We start from the raw sequence: 27,881 nt of genomic DNA, 5'->3' as shown, positions 1-27,881 counted from the left end.
TATTAACCATCTTCTTCTTCTTCTTCTTTCGGCTGCTCCCTTTAGGGGTGGCCACAGTGGATCATCTGCCTCCATCTCGCCCAATCCACTGCCTCCTCTACTTTTACACCAACCATCTCCATGTCCACCTTCACTACATCCATAAACCTTCTCTGAGGTCTACCTCTTCTCCTTCTACCCGGCAGCTCCATCTCCAACATTCTTTGACCAATATATCCACTATTCCTCCTCAACACATGTCCAAACCATCTCAACCTGGCAAGCATCTTCATCTCCGCCACCTCCAGCTCAGCCTCCTGTCTTTTAGACAGAGAGCCACAGTCTCCAAACCATACATCATAGCAGGACGCACTACTGTACATGTAATGTTTTCTTAACCCTCTACTGCAAACATTATGAAAGCTATTAAATAATGTGTGCAGGGGTCCTTTGGGGTATGTTTCCTTGAGGCAACATTGTGCAACAATGAGAAGAAATGATATAGAGCTGTGCTCTCTGAAGTTGTGAGACCTGCCTTGTGACTGGCCAAATCCATACCACTGTCACACAACGTCAAGTCAACATGAACTTTATCGTCATTCAACAAGGAACGCACAGCTGAACAAGACTGCGTTTCTCCAGCTCTGATGTGCAAAATAAACATGGGTATAACAGAAAAACATTGCCACATACATATACTAGACAGCATAGACAGTCATAAAATACTGCATGTTAAGAAGAAATTTGAAGAAATAGGGAGAAATGTATTTTTCAGAATGGTTGGTGAACGAGGCTCATTGCTCCAAGAAAATCTTGCTCTACAATATATATAAAAAAAATCTAATCTTATTTTTTCCAGATATATCACTACAGTACCTTCATAATCATTACATATCAAATGATACTGCATTTCCCCCCTGGGATCAATAAAGGAATCTTAATATCTTCAATATCCACAGAAAAATCTCCAAAATAGTAACTTTACAGGAGAAGACAAAGAATTTCTTAAATTCAACATAAAGACATTTTATTCTGAAAGCGTTTTGGAGAATCTCTGTTGGTCCATTCATCATGAACTTTTTACACAAAGGGTAAAAATTGTCAGCCGCTTTGCTCAAATGATGTGGAAATAAAATTTACGAAAATGGAAATACCCGTCATGACAATATAAAACCACAATATGTTTTTACAGTAATTTAATTACAGCAAATTAATAATAATAATAAATATACAGAAATGTCTGTGCTGCTAAGTTTCTCCATACTGCACGATTTCACTTTAAACCACTCTGAATGCCTATGCTCAGTGAAGTTTACAGAAATTTTGAAAACTCTGTGGAATTCCCCTTTAACCTTTACCAGCTTACAGTTACTGAAGCTTCATACTGTTGAACTTCCCCCAGAAAGCAGTTCTCTGCAAAAAAGTAAAGTCTCCCCGGTGCTCAGGAACAGAATGAGCTCTAGCCGGATTCAGTTCAGAAACGGAAGACCTCCCTGAGGAATCGCACTCGGGAAGACACAACTTAGCAGTCTAGGCACAAACCCCACATTGTTCTTGTCCCATATCACTCACACTGTCTGATATGAGTGTAAAGCTAATGTATGAATGATGATTAATCCATATGAAGATGGTGATTCAACTGCATTGACTTTAGCACCATTTATTAGAAACAGTTATGATAATATTCCAGGGCAACACAGCACAAATATTATGATTTTGAAGACAGTTACAAAAATGTGCCACATTTCAAAAATACATTGATTTTTATTCAACATCGCGCTCACTCTGCACTAAATCCAGTGAAAAAGGCCTATTTATGAAGCGTACAGTTGATCAGTGTTAAGTAGTGACAGAAAGGTATGTTGGGATATAGTGTGACCCATTTCATCATCATAATAATAAGCATTGTTAAATTGCACCACTATACAATAATCAACAAGTAGAACATGTTAAATATAATTCTCATGCTACTTTCTAGGGCTGAAAGATGAATTGTTTTTATGTCAAAATCGCAATTTGAAAAAGTGCTATGTTCAAATCAGAGTAGCTGCAAGTTATGTTATGATTATAGAGTAAAGTATCAATAATGTTGACTTTGATCTGATGTTATAGGAATAACAGACTCCTGGAGCGTTCTACTGCTTTAATACAACAGTTAAATAAATACAGTAAGAAATTAATAAGCTGGCCATGAAGGCGGCGTTTAATATGTTTTAATGTTCAGTTCCTTCCTCCAAATTATAGTTCATTAACAAGCAGTTTCAGAGTAACAAGCTCCGCCCACTCGCTGCTCAGTTGGCAGTTCGTTCTCCAGCTCCTTATACTAAATTCCCAAACTGTCATCACCACTGAGCAGCTTTCCTGTTTTTTATTGGGTCAGTTTTATGGCTCAGTCTGATTTGGTCAGACTCTGAAGATCAGACGACACGTTTGGCGAATGGTATTGGGTTCATTTCTGGCTGATTCCAGGTTGTTTAGCTGTTCTTCTGTCACAGCTGCCGACTGAAAAGCTGCTCAGTGGTGACGACGGTTTGGGAATTTAGTGTCGTCTCATCTTCAGAGTCGGACCAAATCGGCTGTCGGTCAAATGTGATCTTAACAGTGTCCGTTTTCTCTTTTTGCGCAAAGTAAGAAGTAAAAGTGTTCAAATGGCTTGAGCGTGTCCTACAGCTGTCAAAGTCATTGCTTAGCAACGGCGTCTCAGCGGAGTGATACAGTGTTTATGAAAAAAACGTGACTTTATTGTGAAATAACAGCACAGAACGCTTCTCACCCAATCAGCTTGTGTGGCCGGAACTAACTGTTGTATAAATTACAGTTTAAATTCTAAAACTCAGAGCCTGGTGCTAGATGTGTGAAAGCACCTCACTCTGTAAAAAGATCGTTAAACTTCCAGGAGTCATTTATGGCAGTTGTCGAGATGGAGCTTCCCAGTAACCCTTACCATTTTGTTGGTTTCTGTTAAATAGCTTCTGTTTTGTCAAATAGAAAATGTTTTCTTGCATTTAGATACATGGTTTGCTATCCCAACCACGACTGCATTTCCACCAATTTTTTATACATTTCTACATAATTCAGTAGTAGAGATATAAACAAAATCATTCAGAATGGCTTAGAGTGAAATGGTTTATTGAACAGACTCAGATTTCTTTACAGTGCTGGTGATAGGAACCAGGGCTCACCACGACAACCACACAATTATAGGCATTTTATTTACTATCCAAAACGACTAAGTCTCCTGAGTTTCTATAAGGTTGATATGTGTGTGTGTGTGTGTGTGTGTGTGTGTGTGTGTGTGTGTGTGTGTGTGTGTGTGTGTGTGTGTGTGTGTTTTAGGACGAACTTTTCACAAAGCTACCATGAAACAATGCTTCATACATCAGGGCATCAATTTCTTCACAACCATTTTATGTAGGAACTTTCTGTGAGGGAGCTTTTAGAGGTGGATGTCTGGTTCCTATCACCACCACTGTGAACAATTCTGTGTAAGTCTCTCTAGAACAGAGCGTTTCACACCAAACCGCTCTGAATGGGCCTCATTCACCAACCGTTCTTAAGAAGAAATTTCTTCGTAAACCCCACTTACACAGTTCTCATGAAGATTCTGACATTCACCAGAAGTGACATGTTTTCTAATCTGGGATTAGGTAAGAACAGAATCTACACTCACTCAAGAGCACACAGCAGTGAAAAGTTCTGTGGTTTAAGAACACGACATGAATCTGACGTAAACTATTTCTTAGGACTTTTCACAAGAACACATTTAAGAAAAAGCACCCGAAAATGTTGGAGAATGAGGCCCAATGATATTATTGATGTAATTATGCACAAATTCAGGAAAAAAATCTGTGGCATTCCATTTTAAGCAAACAAACAACTCCAGAGCAGTGATAAATGAACATTGTCTCAAGCTGGTAATAATAGAAGAACCTTTTTTGGTGCTATACAGAACCATTTTCGAAAAGGTTCTATATAGATCCATACGCAACACAATCTCCATCAACCTGAAGAACCATTGCACTATGCAAACAACCATTAAGCATGAAATGGTTCTATACAGAAGTACTGGTTCTGAATAGAACTATTCCTTTTAGTAAAGAACCCTTGAAGGACCATCGTTCCTAAGAGTGTAGGACACTTCACAGTGTGACAACTTAACTCAAGTAGTGGACATGAATTCAAATGTAACCATCCTCAAGAAAAACTGCTGTGGCAGCAAAGAAAGGAGAAGCAGAAACAATTAGCCACGTTAACATGGAGCCTAATAATCATTTAATAATCGACTAATAGCTCAATCGGAATAGAATATGTCCATGTATACACCTCAATTGAGGCCAATTGGAATACACGTTCTATCTGATTGAACGAGGTGGGTAATCCTGGAAGTCTTTTAAATAGAATAATAATATCCGTGTAAACGCCTGTATCTGATTAAATTCCCTATCGGAAAGTTTGTAAGGTTGCGTCATAGTGAAAGTTCATATCGTTCAACACAGCGGAGCAGAAACTGGTCTGCAGAGGAGACGAAGTTTATGCTCTGATCTTTAAATGATGGCAGTGGGACGGACGTCCAGCTTATGTGTCTCAGAACACACCGTCTTCCTCTCTGCCTTCTTTAATAAGGACATGTGAAGGACGTTTTCCTGAGTCTGATATAATTTTAAAGCAATTAAAATCTCAAGCACTGCTCACTGCTGCTCATCTCGCTCTGACTGGACTCACATGATGTTCGCTGTCATGGTAACATTTACAGTAAGCGGTTCTCCACGTACGTGTGTCATTTTGGATCGGATTACTTGTAGCGAGCATGTAAATGGAGATTTTCCATAAGGTTGTTGAATAGAGTGAGAATATAAACACTTCAGTCTTAGTCTGTAATCGGAATGTGTTCAATCAGATTGGCAAATATCTTTGCACGTAAACACAGCCAAGATTTCAGCTCAAAAGTTTCAGGTCCAGAAACTCAACTGCAAAGGAACGTCTTCTGAGTGCATCCAGCATCTCTCAGCAAAGGAACTGAAGGTTGTTAGGCTCTAGTCTTCTCTTTTGGGAACCATTTGATCTCCAACCCTGGTCCTGGAGATCTGCCGCCCTACTGAGTCAAGCTGCAACCACAATCTGTCACACCAGCTCCAGCTAATTAACTTCCTCAGACATCTTTGACTGGCGGGATCAGATGTATTAGTATTGGCTAAGTGGAGGGGCAGCATGTTAAAGGGGAACTCCATTGATTCTTCAAAACTGCCTAATTAAATGGGTAAGATGTAAATAAAGTCATTCAGAGTAGTTTGGTGCAAAATGCTTAATTTTAGAGAAACTTACAGAGTCAGAATTATTCACAGTGGTGGTGATAGGAACCAGACGTCTGAAAAGTTTAAGGCCTTTAAAAGCTACATGCACAGGCAGTAATTACACTAAATGTTATGAATACTCAGCCTGATGTCTGACATATTGTTTTACAGTAGTTCTGAGATATGTTTTGGCCTAAAATGTATTTTAATCAATTCATTCTAATCTGTTCGTGGTGGAGGGATACATTAAGGGTGGTTTGAGGCAAAATAGTCCAAGGAGAAATTTTTTTTTCCAGATTAATCACTACGTTACCATCATCAACATTACATATAAAAACCTCAGAAGACTTGTGTACATTGGTGGTTTTGGATGGTAAATAAAATGTCTATATTTGTGTTGTAGTCATGGTGACCCCTGGTTCCTATCACCACCACTGTAAAGAAATCTGAGTCATTAAGTTTCTTTACAAATGAACTTTTCACACCAAACCACTGCATGACATTGTTTATATTTTAACCACTGAACTATACAGACATTTAGAGAAATTGGTGAAGTTCCCCCTTTAAATACAGGTTGTCATTAAAGACACCAGGTCTAAAATAAAATGCTAAATTTCCAAAGTGAAATGGGTGACCAATCACAAAGAACTGAACTTTTGAACTCCACCAATTTTCAAACTCTCTGAATAAATCAGTCTATCAGATTTTAAGTCATTCAGAGTGGTTTGGTCTGAAACTTACAGACTCAGATTTCTTTACAGTAGTGGTGATAGGAACCAGGCATCACAATGTCTATAACACAAATATAGACATTTTATTTACTATCCAGAAGCACCAGTGGACCTACACGAGTCTTCTGAGACTTTATATGGAATGCTGATGATGGTAAAACACTCAAAAATCTGAACGTTTTGGGAGGTGGGGGGCTTACAGCCCCCTGTATGCATCCCTCCACTAGAAATGGATTAAAATGCATGGATTACAATGCATTTTAAGCCAAATGTCTCAGACATCAGGCAGCATATATACAACCATAACTATCCGTGAGGGAGCTTCAAGAGGTGGAGGTCTGGTTCCTATCACCACCACTGTGAACAATTCTGACTCTGTAAGTTTCTCTAGAGCAGAGCATTTCACACCAAACCACTCTGAATGACTCTGTTCACATTTCAACCACTGAATTATGCAGACGTTTAGAGAAATTGGTGCAGGTTGTCATTAAATTCTGCAGGAAGGCAGCTCTCCAGGCCCAGGGTTGGAGACCACTGGTCTAAAATAAAATGCTAGATGTGTGACCAGTCACAAAGAGCTGAACTTAAAGGAGAATGCTGAATAATTCAGTTCTTGAGATTTGAAGTCATTCACAGTGGCTTGGTGCAAAACTTACAGACTCAGATTTATTTACAGTGGTGGTGATAGGAACCAGGTGTCACAGTGTCTACAACACATATACAGACATTTTATTTACTGTCCAGAACCACCAGTGGACCTACACATCATCTGAGTTTTTATATTTAATGATGATAATGGTCACAAATCTGAAAAATTAAGTTTTCTTTGGGGGCTCTGTTGCCTTCCAGCACCCGGCATCTATCCCTCCACTAGAAATGGACTACAATAAACGCATTACAATGCATTTAAGCCCAAACGTTATCACAAAACTAAAACAATGTTGGAGACATTAAGCAGCACATATCTTACCATTTTATGTGATCACTTTCTGTGAGGGAGCTTTAAGAGGTGGACGTCTGGTTCCTATCACCACCACTGTGAACAATTTTGACTCTGTAAGCTTCTCAAGAACCAGAGCATTTCGCACCAGACCACTCTGAATGACTCTGTTTACAAATCAACAGTTAAATTGTGCAGAATTTTGAGGAAAGTCGATGGAGATTCCCTTTAAACTCCAAAGGCAGAAGCAGGAGCTAAATATTAATGAGTAAAATAATCTTCCTTCACAAATATCACTGTAGCAGAGGTCAGGGTGTTTCTGAGAAGTGCACATCCACCAAAACTAAAAAAAAATAAGTGCAGATACTGAGTAAAGAGAACTCCTCACTTCCCACATCTGGTCCCACTACATTCCCACTAATGTAATCTAGTGAGCTCCTCACTCACCAGCAGCGAGGGCACACCGGCCACCACAGTGTAGAGCAGGACAGGGGGCACGGCGCTCGCCTCCTCGGGCCCCAGGTAGGGCTTGGTGTACGCGTTGTCGTAGCAGAAGAAGCCCTGAACGTGGACGGTGAAAGTGTCCGTGTACTCGAAGTAGTACGCCAGCATGACGGTGCCTGCCATGATCACCAGCTGGAAGTAAAGCATGATCGTGGGCTGGAGGTCAGCAGGAGCCTCGCGCGGTCACATCCAGAGAGATCCACGGGAGATCCGCTCAGATCCAGAGAGATCCACGGGAGACCCGCTCAGATCCAGAGAGATCCAGAGTGATGCAGAACCGGAGACGGGAGAAAGGAGCGCTGGGTAGAGCGCAACATCCGCGTGCGATCTGCACGCGTGAGTGAACGGATGGGGCGACCGAGCGCGCGCGCACTGGGCTGGGAGCACTTCTCGTGGTAGTGGGCGTGTCTTCAGCCTCTCTTAACGCTTTTATTCTCATTTGTTTATTCATTTGTTTGATTTCAACATCATCAAACGTTGCTGCCTTAACGTATACGAGAGAGAGAGAGAGAGAGAGAGAGAGAGAGAGAGAGAGAGAATAAGAGAGGAAGAGAATGAGAGTGAAAGAAAAAAAGAAAGAAAGATAGAAGACAGCGAATAAGAAAGAAGAGAGAGAGAATGAGAGAGAAAGAAAAAAGGAAGACAAAAGAAAAAAGAAAGAACAAGACAATGAGAAAGAAGAAAGAGGGAGAGAGAGAATGAGAAAGAAAGAAAGAAAAAGACAGAGAATGAGAAAGAAAGAAAGAAAGAAAGAAAGAAAGAAAGAAAGAAAGAATAAGAAAAAGAAAGAAAGAATGAAAGAAAGAAAGAAAGAAAGAAAGAAAGAATAAGACAGATAATGAGAAAGAAGAAAGAGAAAGAAAGAAAGAAAGAAAGAAAGAAAGAAAGAAAGAAAGAAAGAAAGAAATAATACGACAGAGAATGAGAAAGAAAGAAAGAAAGAAAGAAAGAATAAGACAGAGAATGAGAAAGAAGAAAGAGAAAGAAAGTAAGAAAGAAAGAAAGAAAGAAAGAAATAATAAGACAGAGAATGAGAAAGAAAGAAAGAAAGAAAGAAAGAAAGAAAGAAAGAAAGAAAGAATAAGACAGAGAATGAGAAAGAAATAATACGACAGAGAATGAGAAAGAAAGAAAGAAAGAAAGAAAGAAAGAAAGAAAGAAAGAAAGAAAGAATAAGACAGAGAATGAGAAAGAAGAAAGAGAAAGTAAGTAAGAAAGAAAGAAAGAAAGAAAGAAATAATAAGACAGAGAAAAAGAAAGAAAGAAAGAAAGAAAGAAAGAAAGAAAGAAAGAAAGAATAAGACAGAGAATGAGAAAGAAATAATACGACAGAGAATGAGAAAGAAAGAAAGAAAGAAAGAAAGAAAGAAAGAAAGAAAGAAAGAATAAGACAGAGAATGAGAAAGAAGAAAGAGAAAGTAAGTAAGAAAGAAAGAAAGAAAGAAAGAATAAGACAGAGAATGAGAAAGAAGAAAGAGAAAGTAAGTAAGAAAGAAAGAAAGAAAGAAAGAAAGAAAGAAAGAAATAATAAGACAGAGAAAAAGAAAGAAAGAAAGAAAGAAAGAAAGAAAGAAAGAATAAGACAGAGAATGAGAAAGAAGAAAGAGAAAGTAAGTAAGAAAGAAAGAAAGAAAGAAATAATAAGACAGAAATGAGAAAGAAAGAAAGAAAGAAAGAAAGAAATAATACGACAGAGAATGAGAAAGAAAGAAAGAAAGAAAGAAAGAAAGAAAGAAAGAAAAAAAGAATAAGACAGAGAATGAGAAAGAAAGAAAGAAAGAAAGAAAGAAAGAAAGAAAGAATGAATAAGACAGAGAATGAGAAAGAAGAAAGAGAGAGAAAGAATGAAAGAAAAGCAGAAAGTGAAAGAGAGAGAATGAGAAAGAGATCTACTATAAGAGAAGGAGAATGAAAGAGAGAAAAAGCGAAAGAAAGGCATCTTCCCCCAAGGCGCGGGAGTCGAATCACGTGTATGTTTTAAAGTCGATTTAAAAGTTTTCAAAGGGCGCACGCGCTGGTGTTTAAATAACGGTTTTAACGGTCGGTTCCAACGGTCAAACAAAAAGCGCAGTGGCTTCTTATTCAACTTTTCCGTTCCACCTTAAACAGAAACAAATTTTTTTACTTTGTTTGTGTATTTCTGTGTGTAAACAGGGTCATTCAGAGTGGTTCGCTGTGAAATGGTCGATTTCTTTACAGTGGTAACCCTGCAGGTATCCCTCCACCGTTAATGTGTATTTAGAGGAGCTTTCAGAGGTGGACGTCTGGATCACCACTACTGGGAACAATTCAGTAAGTTCTTCTATAACAAAGCATTTCACACCAAACCACTGACTCTGTTTACATCTCAACCACTTTACAGTGCGAAAATTTTGAAAAATTGGTGGAGTTCCCCTTTGCGCCCTGGCGAGGTTCCAGTCAGTCCTTCTTGACTCCAGTGTTTGAACACGGAGTCACTGGAGCTTCAGGGTGATGAAGAAAATCCTCCGTGAGTCCAGTTTGCTAGTAACATGAGGATTTAAGGGCTTAAACATGTTTTCCACGTGGAGATTTCATTGCGGGTGTGTGTTAGCGCGCCCTCGTGTGGACGACAGAGAAAACACAGTGAGTTTATTTAATGTAAACTGAACTCATTTTTTCAAAAGTGGCACACTAAGCCACGAATACAGACGAATTTTGTAACTGATGACTGATTTGTAGACAATAAAGCAGCTAATACGACGAGAATGTCCAGGACATACAGAGACATGATCAATAAAGAAAGTCAAGACTCAGTTTGTTTCTGTTCATAAACAGCTTTTAGCTCATAGATCACAGGACTGCTTGAACAAAATCAGAACAGATCTAATGACCGTGTTGATCTGAGTGGACATAAACAGTGGAGTCGGCCAGAAAAAGCTTCTGGTGGAAAAGATGGAAGCTGTTAAAGCAGCTGCACTAATCAAACAACACTAACATTATTACTGATCTGATAGAAGGCAAGGGGTGAGAGAGAGAGAATGAGAAAGTGAATGACAGAGAGAGAGAATGAGAGAGAGAATGACAGAGAGAGAATGAGAGAGTGAATGACAGAGAGAGAATGAGAGAATGAGAGAGTGAATGACAGAGAGAGAATGAGAGAGTGAATGACAGAGAGAGAATGAGAGAATGAGAGAGTGAATGACAGAGAGAGAGAATGAGAGAATGAGAGAGTGAATGACAGAGAGAGAATGAGAGAATGAGAGAGTGAATGACAGAGAGAGAGAATGAGAGAATGAGAGGGTGAATGACAGAGAGAGAGAATGAGTGAATGACAGAGAGAGAACGAGAGAATGAGAGAGTGAATGACAGAGAGAGAGAATGAGAAAGAGAATGAGAGAATGAGAGAGTGAATGACAGAGAGATAGAGAATGAGAGAGGGAATGACAGAGAGACAATGAGAGAGAGAATGAGAGACTGAGAGAGAGAATGAGAGAATGAGAGAGTGAATGACAGAGAGAGAGAATGAGAGAGGGAATGACAGAGAGACAATGAGAGAGAGAATGAGAGACTGAATGAGAGAATGAGAGAGAGAATGAGAGAATGAATGAGAGACTGAATGAGAGAGAGAATGAGAGAATGAATGAAAGACTGAATGAGAGAGAGAATGAGAGAATGAATGAGAGAATGAATGAGAGAGAATGAGAGACTGAATGAGAGAGGGAATGAGAGAATGAATGAGAGAGAGAATGAGAGAATGAATGAGAGACTGAATGAGAGAGAATGAGAGACTGAATGAGAGAGAGAATGAGAGACTGAATGAAAGAGGATGAGAATGAGAGCTTGAAAGAGAGAAAATGAGAGAGTGAGTGAGAGAGAAAGAGAGTGAGTGAGAGAGAAAGAGAGTGAGAGAGTGAATGAGAGAGAAAGAGAGGCCTGCCTGCCTTCCTGTCTGTCTGTCTGCCTGGACAGCTACTGCAATTAGCCCAATGTATGGTGAACATTATCTGTCTGTCTGTCTGTCTGTCTGTCTGTCTGACATGTTCATCCTGTGTCAGGTGGCTAGGTATAACGCCAAATGTTCCCCTGCTGTTCCTCTGCTGCACTGACTGAAGTCTTTTCAGCACCACGGACAGCTACAGCATCAACTTACTGCACGTTCTCCACAGATACTCAAACTAAGATAAGACTACATCCTGGTATAATCGGATGAGGACTAGGTTCAGGTTCTAAGGTGATAAGATTATTGTCTAGGGTCTAGGGTTAGGTTCTAAGGTGATAAGTTGGTGGTCCAGGGTCTAGGGTTAGGTTCTAAATCAAATCAAATCAAATCAAATCAAATTTATTTGTATAGCGCTTTTTACAACGGATGTTGTCACAAAGCAGCTTTACAGGATTTCAGAAAAGACAAAGTTTCCACAGGACTGAAAGAATGTACAGAATGTACAGAAACCCCCCAGTGGGCAAGCCAGGGGCAACAGTGGCAAGGAAAAACTCCCTCAGAACTGAGGAAGAAACCTTGGGAGGAACCAGGCTCACCAGGGGGGACCCATCCTCCTCTGATCAAACTACCTACAAGTGATTATACTACTAATATTAATAGCAGTAATATTGATATTAGGAATATCTAGGAGTCTATGAGAACATCAGGGTAGGGTGGGCAGCTCATCCAAGGAGGTTGGTGGTAGCTGAGGCGTAGGCAGCTGGTCTGAAGTGGGTAGCAGGGGGGCTCGGCAGTCAGTCGTCCTTCAGTGTCCAGCCGGACATGTGGGCGGTTGTATACTCGGAAAAAAAAGCAGGTAAATGGGATTAGTTTTGTTCTATCCGTTTGTACATAAACAGGGAATGTAAACATTTACAGAGTGTGGCTAATGACCCCGGCAGATCTGACTATGACAGCTTAACTAAAAGGAGAGAACCAGAAGGACACACAGACACGGCAGCACTCTGAAACAGTTCGGCATCCCTCCGCTCCACCGTCCACAAACTTGAGTGACCGCGTGCGAGCAGCAGGACGACAGCACCAGCGTCTCAGTTTACTATAATTCCCTGTGTCCATGGACCCCTGGATCTGCTGCCTTTATCTAGGGGGGGAATATTACCTACCAAAAGCTAAACTGAACAAGTGTGTTTTCAGCCTAGTCTTAAAGATTGAGACTGTGTCTGAGTCCCGAACAGTTTCTGGAAGATCATTCCAGAGTTTGGGGGCTTTATAAGAAAAAGCTCTTCCCCCAGATGAAACCTTCTGAATTCTAGGAACTATTAATAAGCCAGCGCTCTGGGATCTGAGGGGTCGTGATTCCAAGGTGATAAGGTTATGGTCTAGGGTCTAGGGTTAGGTTCTAAGGTGATAAGGTTATGGTCTAGGGTCTATGGTTAGGTTTAGAATTAGAAATTTAGTTGAATGTATTGTAAAGACAATAAGGTATGGATCTACAGAACATCCACTGTGAGCTTTTCACATAAAGTGATGCCATCACAACCTGTCACGATTGGCCCTTCCCAGCCCTGTCCATGTGTTCATGTTTTGGTTTAGCTCATGTGTGTTACTGTTGCTTCTTTGATTCTGGTTTGTTATGTTTGTCCCCCAATCAATCCGTGTTGGCTATATATCCCTGGACCGTTTAGATGATGACACTGGATTTGCCCATAATGAATGTTGCTTATCTCTGAAGCTGGTTTTGATCTTCTACAGCTTTCAGAAGCAAATGCTCTCTCTCTTGATATCCTTATGTACAAATGTGACTAATAAAGCTTACTTCTGTTGTGCTGCAAATGTATCATAGTATATTAAAATGCTAACATTTATTATATGTGATAGAGTACAAGATGATGACAGGATACTCATCAATGAAAGTTTAGAGGTTGTATGAGAGATGTGTGGTAATAGTCCCACATTCACTTCAGTGATGTACAGAGCGCAAAAGAAAATAGCATAAACTGGGTTACCCAATTTAATGTCTCTGATTTAAGACTTATTTAATCATCATATAACACTCATAAGAAGTTGGCAACAGAGCCTTAATCAGTGTTGTTACTTCAGTGCGTTAATCACAAACAGTGTAAATGTACCTTCAAAGGTACAACAGTGGTTTTCAGGATACATAGCTCCTCCAGCTTGAACCATGCAATGCATGCAGTCTTCAATGAAGGCTTCCTGAGGTCTACGATGAACACAGAACCAAGCTTAGATCACATACAGGCAGAAACGAGATTGTTCCAGAGACCAGATAACATGTCTCCAGTCATGAACAGTCCAGTGTTTATGTCTCTTCTCCCACAGTAACCAGACAACTTTGTGAGCAAAGGCCTCTTGCATAACATATGTTCATGGTATGCAGTTCTCTGCTGAGTGTTCTTTCAGATATTGGTTGTGAAGAACCTGCGTTGACTTCTAGAAGTGATTCTTGCCCGGAAGCGAAGTGATTTTTATTTACAAGCCGTGAAACACACTGGCAGTCCCTTTCTGTCTTTCAGCTGCAAATCTGACTAGAATTTCCCGTAGACTGGAATTTTTGCTATTGCTTGTCGACCCATTTGACCGTACGCTTCCAAACCTGCAAATTCAGGCTCTTCCTTCACACTGTGGCCTTTGGCTCACCCACATGCAGTCACTCATTTTTGCCAATCATTAACATTTGCTTTATGACCCATTTTCCACACATTGAATGAGACCTTTACTGCACCGTACCACCTTTTCTCAATCTATGAATCCTGTCGCACAGCCTGCAGGTATTTATAGCTCAATCATCCTTGTGCAGCACCATCTGCAGGAGCCTGAAGTTACTACCTCCAAGTTTTTGTCCAGGGAGCTTATTCATTTTTTTTTTTAACTAGAATCTGTTTTTATGCTCTATCAACTCATTACTCATTAAAATTTCAAAGCAGCACAGACACTAACTTTATAAAAGTTAAAACAACTTTTTTACAGTCTGAAGATGGATCAGTTTTGGGATTTCTACATTCTATGAATACTGCTCCACTGAGAGGGGACACTGCTCTCAGATCAGCACTCTTATCTAGGAGTGTTTATACTTTGTTACTACTTAAGTATCATTTTGGAAGATTTGTATTCGAATGTTATTGAAACTGAATACTTGTATCTTCACTCCACTAAATTTCCAAGAGACTGTTTACACTTTCAGTTAGATCTAAGTCTAAGTACTCAGTACAATCTCCAAAGCCTCAAGATTTTTGTTTGTCTCATGTCTCAGTTCACATCCTCTGCATTTGATTTGATTATTTTTATACAAAACACTTAAAATTTCATGTCAGTATAAAATTATACTTCCTACAAATATGCTAATTTATGAGACAACCAGAAGCATTGATTAGCTGCTGCATCCCACATCATCACGGAAAGCCAATGAATCTTTCCATTTATCCGTAAAACACTTACCTTTTACTTTTATATGTTTTAGAAACAGAGCATGTTTAAATGTGGTTACGGTTTTACTTTCACAGCAGTGCAAGCAGTGGCGAATGGTCACTATTTTCTTTTAAGATTAAACGTAGATGACACAGATTTGAGAGGCAGTCACGGTTTGCGGGCTGATTAAACTCTAAGTGACATTGCTGTAGACCGCAGTGAAAGGAATCTGGCATGAAAGCTCAGCCACCATCTGAGAGGAAATCCCTGCACTAAAGCTTTTGTCATGCTGTCTAAATTAAACTGAGAACACCCTTAAAGTAACAGAACATTTGTATAAACAAAGACAGGCAGTGAGACTGGGGTAACTGTGAAAGACGCACATGAGAATTGCGGTTTTCATAAAGATCTGGTGAAAAGTCATGCAGAAATATACAGGTATGAAAAAATCTCAAATAGCTTCTCATTCTGAAAATAGTGGCACATAAAACAACAATTTGACACAAACCAATTAATATATGAATGCGTACTGATATTATATCCAGTGGAATTAGATAGTGTGTATCTATCTATCTGTCTGTTTACAGTTTTTCTCAGTCGCTTTGAAGCATTTCTCAGATCAGAATTAGATTTCTTAAAACTACTCGTTCAACTTGCACATCATCTCGTCACTTGTGCACATCAAATCGTCATTTATCATTCCTTTACATACAGACAGCAAATTATATGGAGCACTATAGCAAATGATTCTGGACAACTGTCCTGCTGTTTCCCAAATTCTCAATCGCTTTTGTCATGCAAATCATAATGTATTATACTTTTCTCTACTAAACTGTCCTACCCCACCAAAACACCTAGCCATTAGTTCATTGTATACATCATTATAATCAAAATAGTTAAGCCAGTTGTCAGGCTGATAAGCAGATTTTATACACTTCTAGTGGACTTTTTTGTAAATATTGTTTGAACTGGTGATTAGCTCTCAGGTGAATCATGACTTTTACTAATGAAGGGGAGTGTCTGATGCTCTAGATCAACCCATGATCAAGCAGTTTTCTGAAACTACTCTAAGGTGCATCTCATGAACCTTCATTTGGCAAGCATATATAGACTAAGCAAAGCACAGTTCTACAATTTCTAACAATGGAAGATCCACAAAGAAATGACCATGCTCAACAGCCAGAAGCAAGAAGAGCAGTAAGAGTGCGTGGAAGGGGAGTAAGGAGGCATAACAGAGGGAGAGGTAGAAGAGGCCATGGACATGGAGATGAAATAAGGGCCACACTTTTAGACCATGTTGTCAATCATGGCCTAACAATGGCTGAAGCTGTCCGAAGGGTGCAGCCAAATGGTGGGAGATCAACTGTGTCCTCAATAATCCAAACCTTTCGTAGAGAGAACAGGTGGGTAATCCAAATAACTCTATACTGTAATACTATATGTTTACAGTGCACACTAACATTTCATATTACAATTTTACATATTTTCTAAAAGTATACTCAACTCAGTCTTGTGTTTTGCCTTACTACTTGTGTACCACACAGGTCTGCAGGGCTACCTCACAGGGGTGGCAGAGGTCCCCTTTTTACACCTCAGCAGGAGGATGCCATCTGTGAAATGGTCATAGCTAATAATGCTATTAGACTTAGGGAGATCCAGAGTGCCATTATAGACAACCATGACATCTTTGAAAACATAGTCAGTAAGCATCTCAAGTATTGACAGAGTGCTTAGAAAAAAACGGATGAGAATGAAACAGTTGTACCGTGTACCATTTGAAAGGAATGGTGACAGAGTGAAGGAGCTTCGCTATCAGTATGTGCAGGTAAATCATCTACGTGCATGCAGTAACCACCCATTTCAGTAAATAGATCATTGTGTAATGATACAGTACAGTAAATTTGACTAACATGTACATTTGATGTGATCTTCAGTGAATTCGGTTAAGATTATAACTTTTTTATCTTCTGAAATGTAGAGTATAATGGAGCTGGAATCAAGTGAGCAACCTCATTGATTCATATACGTGGATGAGGCTGGGTTCAACCTGACAAAAGGCAGAAGGCGTGGTCGAAATATTATTGGACACAGAGCCACTGTTGATGTACCTGGCCAATGAGGAGGGAACATCACTACGTGTGCAACCATTTCAGAACTGGGTGTGCTAACTCATATTCCCACTTTAGGGCCATACAACACACAGCATCTCGTCACATTCATAGATACACTCTACAGAGATCTCATCCCAGATGGTGAGATGGCTCTAAATGATCGTGAAAGGTGGAAGGTTTATGATCGGCAGCCTCATACTCAGATGACTCTGCTGGCTGCCATGGATGCAGCATGTGAGGACATCACAGCAGAAGCTTGCAGAGGCTGGATTAGACATTCCAAAAGATTCTTTCCACGCTGCATCTATCTATCTATCTATCTATCTATCTATCTATCTATCTATCTATCTATCTATCTATCTATCTATCTATCTATCTATCCATCCATTTCTCTGTCTATCTGCCTGTTTATTTGTCTGTCTGTCTATCTATCTATCTGTTTATATCTATCTATCTATATATATATATATATATATATATATATATATATATATATATATATATATATATATATATATATATATATATATATATATCTGTCTGTCTGTCAGTAGTTCAGTCTTATGTCTGTATTTCTCTGTTCACTGTAGTGAGATTAATGCTGTAATAGTGATGAAGCTCCACAAGATGGCAGCATTTGCTTGAAATGTTTTAATAGTTTTCTCTGTGAAGTTGGGAACCATTGAGATTCAGGAATTAATTCAGTGTAGCAGTGTCTATCAACATCACCCCAAACTATCCATTATATAAACTCAATTTAATAAGCAGTTGGAGTTGTGTTGGACAGGCTGGATACCACCAAAAATAAAGCTAAAGCCACAAGAGGCCATGCATTACAGTGATTTTATCACAGGTAAGGATGCCTTATTGCTTCTATAAACTGCAGACAGCATAAAACATGATAAAATACACATTTTTTTAAATAAATCATTTGTTATTTTTCATAATAATCAAAATGAACTACTATTCCACCAAGAAATGGAGTTCCTGTAGAGTACGCTGTTTTTTGTGCAATCATCATATTCTGCAGTCATTTTGTGAACTTTTTAACATTTTGTCCTATAATAACAAACGTATCATAATAAAGCAGCGTTTAATGCTGTCAAATTACCGCCATGACGACGATGCTATCGTCTTCGTGCTGAAGCTGAATCTCAAATGGCTCCCTGCTCCCTGCATGGTGCACTATGTAAGAATTAAAATACTGGCTCCTGCAGTAACATGGCATAATAGAGCCAATAAATAGTCATTTGGGATTCAGCGATGATTTGGGATTCAGTGCACAATTCCGTGCTGAAAAAAAAAGCCAGAATTATAGAGGTGACCTAGTGCTCTATATAAGACGGATGGCACCATCTGAGATTCAGCCTGGATGTATAGAGCAACCTGTGCACATGTTAAGCATTTTGCAGCAGCAGATTTCAAAACCAGAACTACCTGTTTCATAAAAAAGGTTTCAAACCTTGAAACAGTTTTATTGGAGATCAGCGCTCAAAGCTGCTCGACTAAGGTTTTACAAAATGATGCAGATCTCACTTGTAAAGATCACTAATGTCATGATGAGCATCAAATAAGATGCCAAAGTGATTCTTTTCCTTTGTGTTTTATGCACATTGACCTCACTCCCATCAAAACTCTCAAGGCATAAATAACAACTGTGCTGATTTGGTGGTTATGGCTGGATTTGTGTTGGTCATCCTCTAGTCCTTCATCAGTGGTGACAGGACGTTGCCCACAGGAGGCTGGTGGCTGGATCACCACCACATCAGTGTTACTGCAGAAATAGTACCTGCTCTGTGAGGCTCCATGGGGGTCCTGACCACTGAAGAACAAGGTAAAAGGGGGCAGTAACTGTATTCCTTGAGTAAAAATTTCAGCATAAAGAAAACAATTAAGACGTAAAGTCAGAGCGGTTTGGTGTGAAATGATCTGTTCTAAAGAAACGCACTCAGTCAAAATTGTTCACAGTGGTGCTGATAGGAACCAGACGTCCAACTCTAAAAGCTTCCTCACAGATAATTATTACAGACAGCCTGGTCCCCTGTCTGGGATGTTGTTTTATGGTAGTTCTGAGACAAAGTTTGGAATGAAAAACTTGTTTTGAAAACCAATCACGGTGGAGGGGCACACACAGGGCATTGTGTAACAAAATAGTCCCCAAATAAAATGATTTAGCACTATTTTACCATCATCACATTACATACAAAACTCGGACACCTGTAGGTGCACTGGTGGTTTTGGATAGTAAATAAAATGGCTACATTTGTGTTGACATTGAGTGCATTTACTTGCACTTAATAATTCTATAACTGTAGAAAATCTGATTTTGTCAATAGTCTGATCAACACGTTTATATACGCGTGACTGATCAGATAATGGGGAAACTCCAGGTCTACATGAATCAGTTAGTAATATGATTTCTGCTTTGCAATCAGCCAATAAACTCACAGAAGAACACATGACGTAAACATAATGTAAAACTCAAACTTCATGCCGCGGCTTTTTTTTTTTTTTAAACATTGTGCCGCTTTACCTGAAAATATGAACATATGTCATATAGAAGATGAAGAATATCTAAATCCTTCATTTTGTCAGGCATCACTGCTCGCTTATTTCTGTCTGTTTTCGCACATGCTCCGACTGAGAAATCCGAAAGAAATCAGAGTAAGAGTTCACATGGACTGAGAAATCTGATGACTGAGCTAAAAGCCAGCCTCTTTATCGGATTTCTTAATCAGATGGCTAGATCAGAGTGTGCTGTTTACATGACCATTTGAACAATCAGATAACGGCCGAATCGGATTATTCAGCGCATGTAAACGCACTGATTGCGACCCCTGGTTCCCATCACCACCACTGTAAAGGAGTCTGATTCTGTAAGTTTCTCTACAGTGAACCATTTCACACCAAGCCGCTCTGAACGACTCTGTTTTCATCTCAACCCCTGAATTATGCAGCATTTTTTTTTTTTTTTGTAAATGGTGGAATTCCCCTTTAAGAGGCCACTATATGTGTAGAATGTGCGTGTAGTGGGTGAGAATGGTAGATGGCTCATGTTACTTTGTACCACGAGATGTATCACAGTCTTTGCTACGCAACAGCCCGCATCATTTGATGGAGACGGATGCGCGCACGCACGCACGCGCACACACGCATGCACACGCATAATCACAGAAAAAAAGGAAAAAAAAGTCACACTCGCACGTGCACATATTAGTGCGGTGCACATTCAAACAGCCGCACTCACACACACACACACACACACACACACACACACACAGCCCACAACCCACCCGCGCGCGCACGCACGCACGCGCGAAAATGGGTTTTTAGCACACCTCCGTTGACGTCACTCCTTTTTTTCCTTTCTTTCTTCTGTTTTTTCACCCTTTTTTTTCTTTCCCTCTCGCCCCGAGCCTCCAAACACAACCGCCTCCATCCATCAGCTGTGCGGAAATATCGCGATGCTTCCCGCTGCTCTCGAGCCTCTCAGCGCGCGGAGGACGCAGCTGCAGCCGCTGCTGCCTGCTTTGGTGCTGCAGTCCTGGCGCGCGCGCGCTCCTGTGTGCGTTCATGAGTGTGTATGAGAGAGTGTGTCCAGGCTGCCTCCACGCGCACTGCTCTTCTCCTTCCCTTCTGGACCCCGAGGATGGAGAAGGAAGCGCCGGCATAGAAGAGCTCCAGTTCATCTCTGTTGGAGGGACCCTTCGGGGGGGGCTTCGGATCCTTTCACCCCCGCTCCGCTCAGAAGCACCTGGGGAGGCACCCCGAACGTTCGGCATGGCTGCGAAAGAGAGGCTCAAGAGCAAGATGAGCAAAGACAGCGTCACCCTGCTGCCCTGCTTCTATTTTGTGGAGGTAGGTGAACTGGGGGCATGTTGGCACAGCGCCAGGGTGGCTGACAGGTGGGATGTTTTTGCCTACTGGCCGTGCCAGCGGGGTAAAGGCTGGACTACCTGTTCATGGAGGCACTGTTCGCTCTGAGGGGTATAGAGAGGCAGTGCCATTCAAAAGGCAGGCACCTTTAAATGGACGCTTTAATGGGCATCGGGTGAACTGGCGTTATGTATTTTGAGCTACTGGTCATTACAGTGGGTTTTACAATAGACTACCCGTCTGTGGAAGTCCTGTATTCTTGGTGACATCCTGGAATGCACTGTTGATCTGATACCAGCCACGTTTGAATGGGCATCAAGTGACCTGGCATAATGGGGCATCAAGTATACTGGCATAATTAGCTTTTCACTCCCTGCTGGACCTCAATTCATCAGTTCATGAATAGCTGTGGGCAGTCTGGCTTGCTTGCGGGTTCGCTTGTCTTAATTCCCAATCCGTGCACAATGACTTGGCATGTCGTGATAATAGGAAGAAGGAAAACCGGTGATTTGGGGTTGTCCTTAATGCTGCATCCCCCTCAGCCTTTGCACTCAATGGTCTAAGCATAGGCAGGAGCCTGTTTTAACAGAGTCTGCCACATGCACACATGAGCTGTGGCCTGGTTACCATAGCGCACAGTGCAGAAATGGAAATAGGACAGGTAAGCTCCTGAGGAATGGCCAACATGCGTGTAGAGCGCGGGGCTGCAGCCGCTTGGAGCTTATGATCCTTTCAGTGGTCACAATTAAGGATGGGATAGTAAAATGTCCTAAAGTGTGCTAAATGATCACAAAAGCAATTAAACACAGATCATTTCACTAGAGATGGCACGATATTGCTGTTTCTTTCCAATTCTGATACTGAACCATTGGCTGATACCAACATTTGAAAGAATATTTTTATTAATTTTGTAGCTACTTGTCTTTAAAATGTGATATATGAGCTATTCACCTTAGATGGCCATTTACAAGCACTGTCCTCAAGCAAATGCTCTACTCTCTAATAAGGCATGCATAGAAATGCATACATATGATAAATGACTTACAATGTATATTCTATTACACAAAAAAAGAAGTATCTTTTGCTATTTTATGTTAATGGGCTATAATTTTTTTCAGTTGAAGTGTGTACAGTGGGGAAAAAAAGTATTTAGTCAGTCACCAATTGTGCAAGTTCTCCCACTTAAAAAGATGAGAGAGGCCTGTAATTGACATCATAGGTAGACCTCAACTATAAGAGACAAAATGAGGAAAAAAAATCAGAAAATCTCATTGTCTGGTTTTTAAAGAATTTATTTGCAAATAATGGTGGAAAATAAGTATTTGGTCACCTACAAACAAGCAAGATTTCTGGCTGTCACAGACCTGTAACTTCTTCTTTAAGAGGCTCCTCTGTCCTCCACTCATTACCTGTATTAATGGCACCTGTTTGCCCTCGTTATCTGTATAAAAGACACCTGCCCACAACCTCAAACAGTCAGACTCCAAACTCCACTATGGTGAACACCAAAGAGCTGTTGATGGACACTGGAAACAGGATTGTAGACCTGCACCAGGCTGGGAAGACTGAATCTGCAATAGGCAAGCAGCTTGGTGTGAAGAAATCTACTGTGGGAGCAATAATCAGAAAATAGAAGACCTACAAGACCACTGCTAATCTCCCTCGATCAGGGGCTCCACGCAAGACCTCAGCCCGTGGGGTCAAAATGATCACAAGAACGGTGAGCAGAAATGCCAGAACCACATGGGGGGACCTAGTGAATGACCTGCAGAGAGCTGGGACCAACGTTACAAAGGCTACTGTCAGTAACACACTACGCCGCCAGGGACTCAGATCTTGCAGTGCCAGACAAGTCCCGCTGCTTAAGCCAGTACATATCCGGGCACGTCTGAAGTTAGAGAGCATTTGGATGTTCCGGAAGAGTATTGGGAGAATGTCATATGGTCAGATGAAACCAAAGTAGAACTGTTTGGTACAAACACAACTCGTCGTGTTTGGAGGAGAGTGAATGCTGAGTTGCATCCAAAGAACACCATACCAACTGTGAAGCATAGGGGTGGCAACATCATGCTTTAGGGCTGTTTCTCTGCAAAGGGACCAGGATGACTGGTTCATGTACATGAAAGAATGAATGGGGCCATGAATTGTGAGATTTTGAGTGCAAACCTCTTCCATCAGCAAGGGCATTGAAGATGAAACGTGGCTGGGTCTTTCAGCATGACAATGATCCCAAGCACACTGCCAGGGCAACAAAGGAGTGGTGTTGTAACAAGCATTTCAAGGTCCTGGAGTGGCCTAGCCCCTCCTGCTCTGCATGGAGGAATGGGCCAACATACCAGCAGCAGTGTGTGCCAACCTTGTAAAGACTTACAGAAAACGTTTGACCTCTGTCATTGCCAACAAAGGATATATAACAAAGTATTGAGATGAACTTTTGTTATTAACCAAATACTTATTTTCCACCATTATTTGCAAATAAATTCTTTAAAAACCAGACAATGAGATTTTCTGAATTTTTTTCCTCATTTTGTCTCTCATAGTTGAGGTCTGCCTATGATGTCAATTACAGGCCTCTCTCATCTTTTTAAGTGGGAGAACTTCCACAATTGGTGACTGACTAAATACTTTTTTTCCCCACTGTACTATTATAAGCCTCTACACTGTGCTTCCACTAACTGGCCACTTTATTAGACACACCTACTTTGTACTTCTATTAACTGGCCACTTTATTAGAAACACCAACCTTGTATGTCCACATGCTGGCTACTTCATTAGAAACACCGATCTTGTACTTCCACTAACTGGCCACTTTATTAGAAGCACCTACCTCGTACTTCCACTAAATGGCCACTTTATTAGAAACCTAATCATGTACTTCCACTCACTGGTCACTTTAAAAGACACACTTACCTTCTACTTCCATTCTTTGTCCTCTTTATGAGCTCTGCCTACCTTATAGCTCCACTACGTAGGTGTACAGTTACAGACTGTAGCTCAACCGCTGCTGCAGTTGATCAGCCCCTCTACCTCATTCATCACTGGTCAGTCTCTGAACACATGGCCGCTGTTGTCCAGATATTTCTTGGGTGGGGTTTCATACTGAACACAGCAGCGACGCTGATGTGGTAGTGTTTGTGGTGCTGGCACGAGTGTATCAAACACAGCGGCATAGCTGGAATTTCTAGTTACTGCTAGGTTGGAAGTGGACCATCACCCAAAAATATTCAGACAAGAGTGGCTCTGAAACTGACCATTGATGAAGGGCTGGCACAAACCTTGAATCAACAGATGAGCTACAGTCTCTAACTGCACACCAGGAAGGTGGAGATATGAGAGAGGGGTTTCTAATAAAGTGGCCACTGAGGGTATAATGGCCTTTCTTTTTCTTTTCCCTGTAATCTTGGCTTTTTTTATGGTTGTTACACCCAAATTCACACAACATCCTAACCAGACGTGACTTTGGTCATACATGTACTCCAAAGATGAAACTGATGGTTTAAAGAAAATAAGGTGTAATATGTGTGTGCTCTGTGCAGCTTTGATTGAGCAATAATGTGTCCTGGGTGTATTTTCATCTAGCTTAAGCTTTTCATAGAGTCAGGTACAATTCAGATGATCAGATCACAGAAAATACATGTTATTACAAAGTATAAACAGCTCCTAAAAGCACAGTGGATATTCTCTACTGTGTTTTTAGACCACTACAAAATGGCAGACTCCCCAGAGACAGAGCACTATGCGGTGAACAGAGCACTGTTTTGGACGTAGCCTACAATTTTCTCTTACCTGTGTGTTTCCATTTGCTGTGTCTCATCTCAAGCCTTGTCAGCCTGTCTGGAATAAACACTCCTCACGTGCAGGTCTGACCTGCTCGTCTGGACCCCTTCACATTCTGCATCAGGACTACCGTCTTCTTCCTTTGGGTAGATGCTTTAGAATAACACTGGCTATGTTTACATGCAAAGATTTTTCCCAATCGGATTGGATTCCAGACTGAGGTGTTTATGTGCACACTCTGCTCAACAACCTGATGAAAAATCTCAGTTTACATGCACGCTAAAAAAAATCCAATCCAAAATTTCACGCATGTGTATGGTACGCTTAATATAGAGGTTACCATGGCAACGAGCATCACGAGTCCAGTTAGAGTGAGATGAGCAGCAGTGAGCAGTGCTTGTGTTTATAATTGCTTTTAAATGATGTCATACTCAGGAAAAAGTACATCACACATACACGATATTTCCAAAAGTATTTGCTCGTCTGCCTTCACACGCATATTAACTTGAGTTAATAGGATTTAATATGATGTTGACCCACCCTTTGCAGTTATAACAGCTTCAACTCTTCTGGGAAGGCTTTCCACAAGGTTTAGGAGTGTGTTTAAGGGAATTTTTGACCATTCTTCCAGAAGCACATTTGTTAGGTCAGACACTGATGTGGGACGAGAAGGCCTGGCTTGCAGTCTCCACTCTAATTCATCCCAAAGGTGTTATATCGGGTTGAGGTCAGGACTCTGTGCAGGCCAGTTGAGTTCTTCTGCACCAAACTCATTCATGTCTTTATGAACATTGCTTTGTGCACTGGTGTGCAGTCGTGTTGGAACAGGAAGGGGCCGTCCCCAAACTGTTTTCACAAAGTTTAGAGAAGGAAACCACACTGGAATTCTCTGAGCTCCTGAGAGCGACCCATTCTTTCACTAATGTTTGTAGAAGCAGTCTGCAGGCCTAGGTGCTTGGTTTTATATGCCTGTGGCCATGGAAGTGATTGGAACACCTGAATTCAATTATTTGGATGGGTGAGTGTATACTTTTAGAAATATAGTGTACTTATTAAAGAAGGCAGAGCGGAAGACATTGTGTTCTGAGACACGTAAGCTGGACGTCTGTCCCACCACTGTTTTTTAAAGATCAGAGAATAAACTTTGTCTCCTTCACAGATGAGTTTCTGCTCCTGCTATGCTGAACATTATAAACTTTCACTAGGACGTGACACACATGCAGAATGCAATTAAACTTTTCAATACAGAATGTAATCAGATACAGGCATTTCCACAGATATTATTGTTCTATTTAATGGATAATTTACAAGATTAGCCACCTCGTTCAGTCAGATAGAAATTGTATTCTGATTGGCTTCAGTGGGACTAGTCTAATCCGTTTAAGGTGTATACATGGATGTGTTCTATTCCAATTGAGCTATTAGTTGGATTATTAACGGACTACAAGGCTGCATGTCAACGTGGCTATCATGCAAACTAATCAATATAAATATTAATTAGTTCATATGCAGAAATTATGGTTTTCTGCTGATATCAGCCCAATAGTGATACCTATCAATATCAACATGCCTTCTCTATTTTTATGTGAATTACCTGTTTAAATTAAGTGTTTACATGTTGGTGGTAGGTTGTCAACAACAAACAGGATATTCTGTTGTTTTTAATGGAACAGCGCTGGGAAATCATGTGCAATTTTCCTAACTTTTTCCAGTGGAATAAACAGGATGTTGATTATTTTGAAAAATGATGACATGGAAATGCAGCACTGTTGTGGTATGAATATACTGTGTTAGGGCCCAAACAATATATTGGTTGTCTTGTCCTGTGAATTTCTTTTTATAGAACATATAAGTGGTACTGAAAAGCTCTTCTGCCTGGAATTTGATGGTGAAGGGTGGGCTCTGACCAGAAATGCACCGATATCACTTTTTCCCTTCTGATATTGAGACTGAAACCTGATTTTTTAGTATCAGCCGATACTAATTGCCAATACTGATAAAAATTCTATGAAACTGAACTCACTTGTTAGTCCTGATATTTATACGGTTACATTTAAAAAATACTTTATTTGGGTAAAATCTGTGTTTGGTGTCACAAATAAAACACACTCGGCTTGGCTAGATGGCATTTACTTGTAGGATTATATTCATTAGATGCTTATGAAAATGTATTTTTGTATATTTACAGTATATATTTAGTACTTGCTGTTTTATCATTTGTAATAAGAACCATATTTAACAACTTAAGTAAAAGTCAAATATATTTATTGGGCAGAACAGTTAAAACCAGAACTAAACAATGAACAGATAAACCTGTAGTGTTTACACATCAGCACACAGCAGTTCTCTGGCTCAAAAACGGAGCTGAGTGTTGTTTCACATCCAAATTTCACAAGTTGTTTGTCTCGTACTTGCGCTTTGTTCACTTGCACTGCAAGCGTCAGTCCAGTAAATATCACTATCATTCACACTGTCTTTTCTGGCTTGGTTGAAGCGATGGGCTGTGAGACGACGCTGCTGAGTGATACTGCTGAACGACAGAGGCGCGCTGCATGTAGGGATAGTGGACGCACAGGCCTGGTTAGCGGACTGCTGTGCTAAAGGCTAAATCAAAGCTAAATGCTATCATTATGTCGGGGGTTCAGCGATTCCTTCCATTCTCTATGTAACATTAACTCAGTCTGTAAGTGACCACACAGCAGGAGATGAGTGAGTACTGAAAGCAGCAGCTTAGTTGTTCAGCTAATCGGCTCCGTTAGCATGTTTTTTACACCAAAAACTACAGATTCTGACATGAGTGATTTTACTGCTGCTTGCCATCCCACACCGCAAGGTGGTGTTAAGTTCTGTCTACTGATGCACTTGCTCGCGTCAGAAATTGCTTTGTGGTATCCCCATCACTGATAGCAATACTGCATTTAAGTGCCAATATTGACATCAATACCAATACAGTATCAGTATCTGTGCAACACTATCTCTGACATTTCCACAGGTCTGTATATTGGTCTTTGGCACTGTAATAAAATGAACATGTATGTAATCTAGTCATTACGGTGTGCTTTGGTGTCTAGTCTCAGCTCTTTCAAAGCTCATTTAAAGTTGTTTCCTTACCCACCATGATGAACTGGAAAGTCTCTTTGAAGCTCACATCACTGTTATTTTACCTGCTTTGTCCAGCCTGGTAAATGAGGTCTAGCTGAGAGGGAGTGCTGTGTGTACGCCTGAACCTGCAGAGGCTCTGTGATTAGCAGCACTCTCCAGCTAATGCAGCTCTTTAATTTAGCTTGAGCATACTCAAGGTTTGGCAAGATACTGAGGCTGATACAGAAGAAAAAAACCTTTTCA

At 40.6% G+C, this 27,881-nt stretch overlaps 2 protein-coding genes across 2 annotated transcripts in view; one reads left to right on the top strand and one right to left on the bottom strand.

The window, feature by feature from the left end:
* The window catches only part of plppr5a (phospholipid phosphatase related 5a), a 61,684-nt gene extending 53,917 nt beyond the window's left edge, over nucleotides 1–7,767 (bottom strand). The window contains exon 1 of the mRNA XM_017721177.2: nucleotides 7,389–7,767. Coding sequence (XP_017576666.1) covers nucleotides 7,389–7,592 — 204 coding nt within the window. The 5' untranslated portion in view covers nucleotides 7,593–7,767. The remainder of the gene's footprint in view (nucleotides 1–7,388) is intronic.
* Nucleotides 7,768–20,318: 12,551 nt separating this feature from the next.
* plppr4a (phospholipid phosphatase related 4a) overlaps nucleotides 20,319–27,881 on the top strand; it is a 55,792-nt gene continuing 48,229 nt past the window's right edge. The window contains exon 1 of the mRNA XM_017721165.2: nucleotides 20,319–20,741. Within this exon, the coding sequence (XP_017576654.1) occupies nucleotides 20,457–20,741 (285 nt within the window). The 5' untranslated portion in view covers nucleotides 20,319–20,456. The remainder of the gene's footprint in view (nucleotides 20,742–27,881) is intronic.

Source organism: Pygocentrus nattereri, chromosome 17, assembly GCF_015220715.1.
Source record: "Pygocentrus nattereri isolate fPygNat1 chromosome 17, fPygNat1.pri, whole genome shotgun sequence".
In the NCBI taxonomy this organism is placed as follows: Eukaryota; Metazoa; Chordata; class Actinopteri; order Characiformes; family Serrasalmidae; genus Pygocentrus; species Pygocentrus nattereri.
Note: the sequence above shows the minus strand (reverse complement) of the source record. Positions and strands in the feature narration are given on the sequence as shown.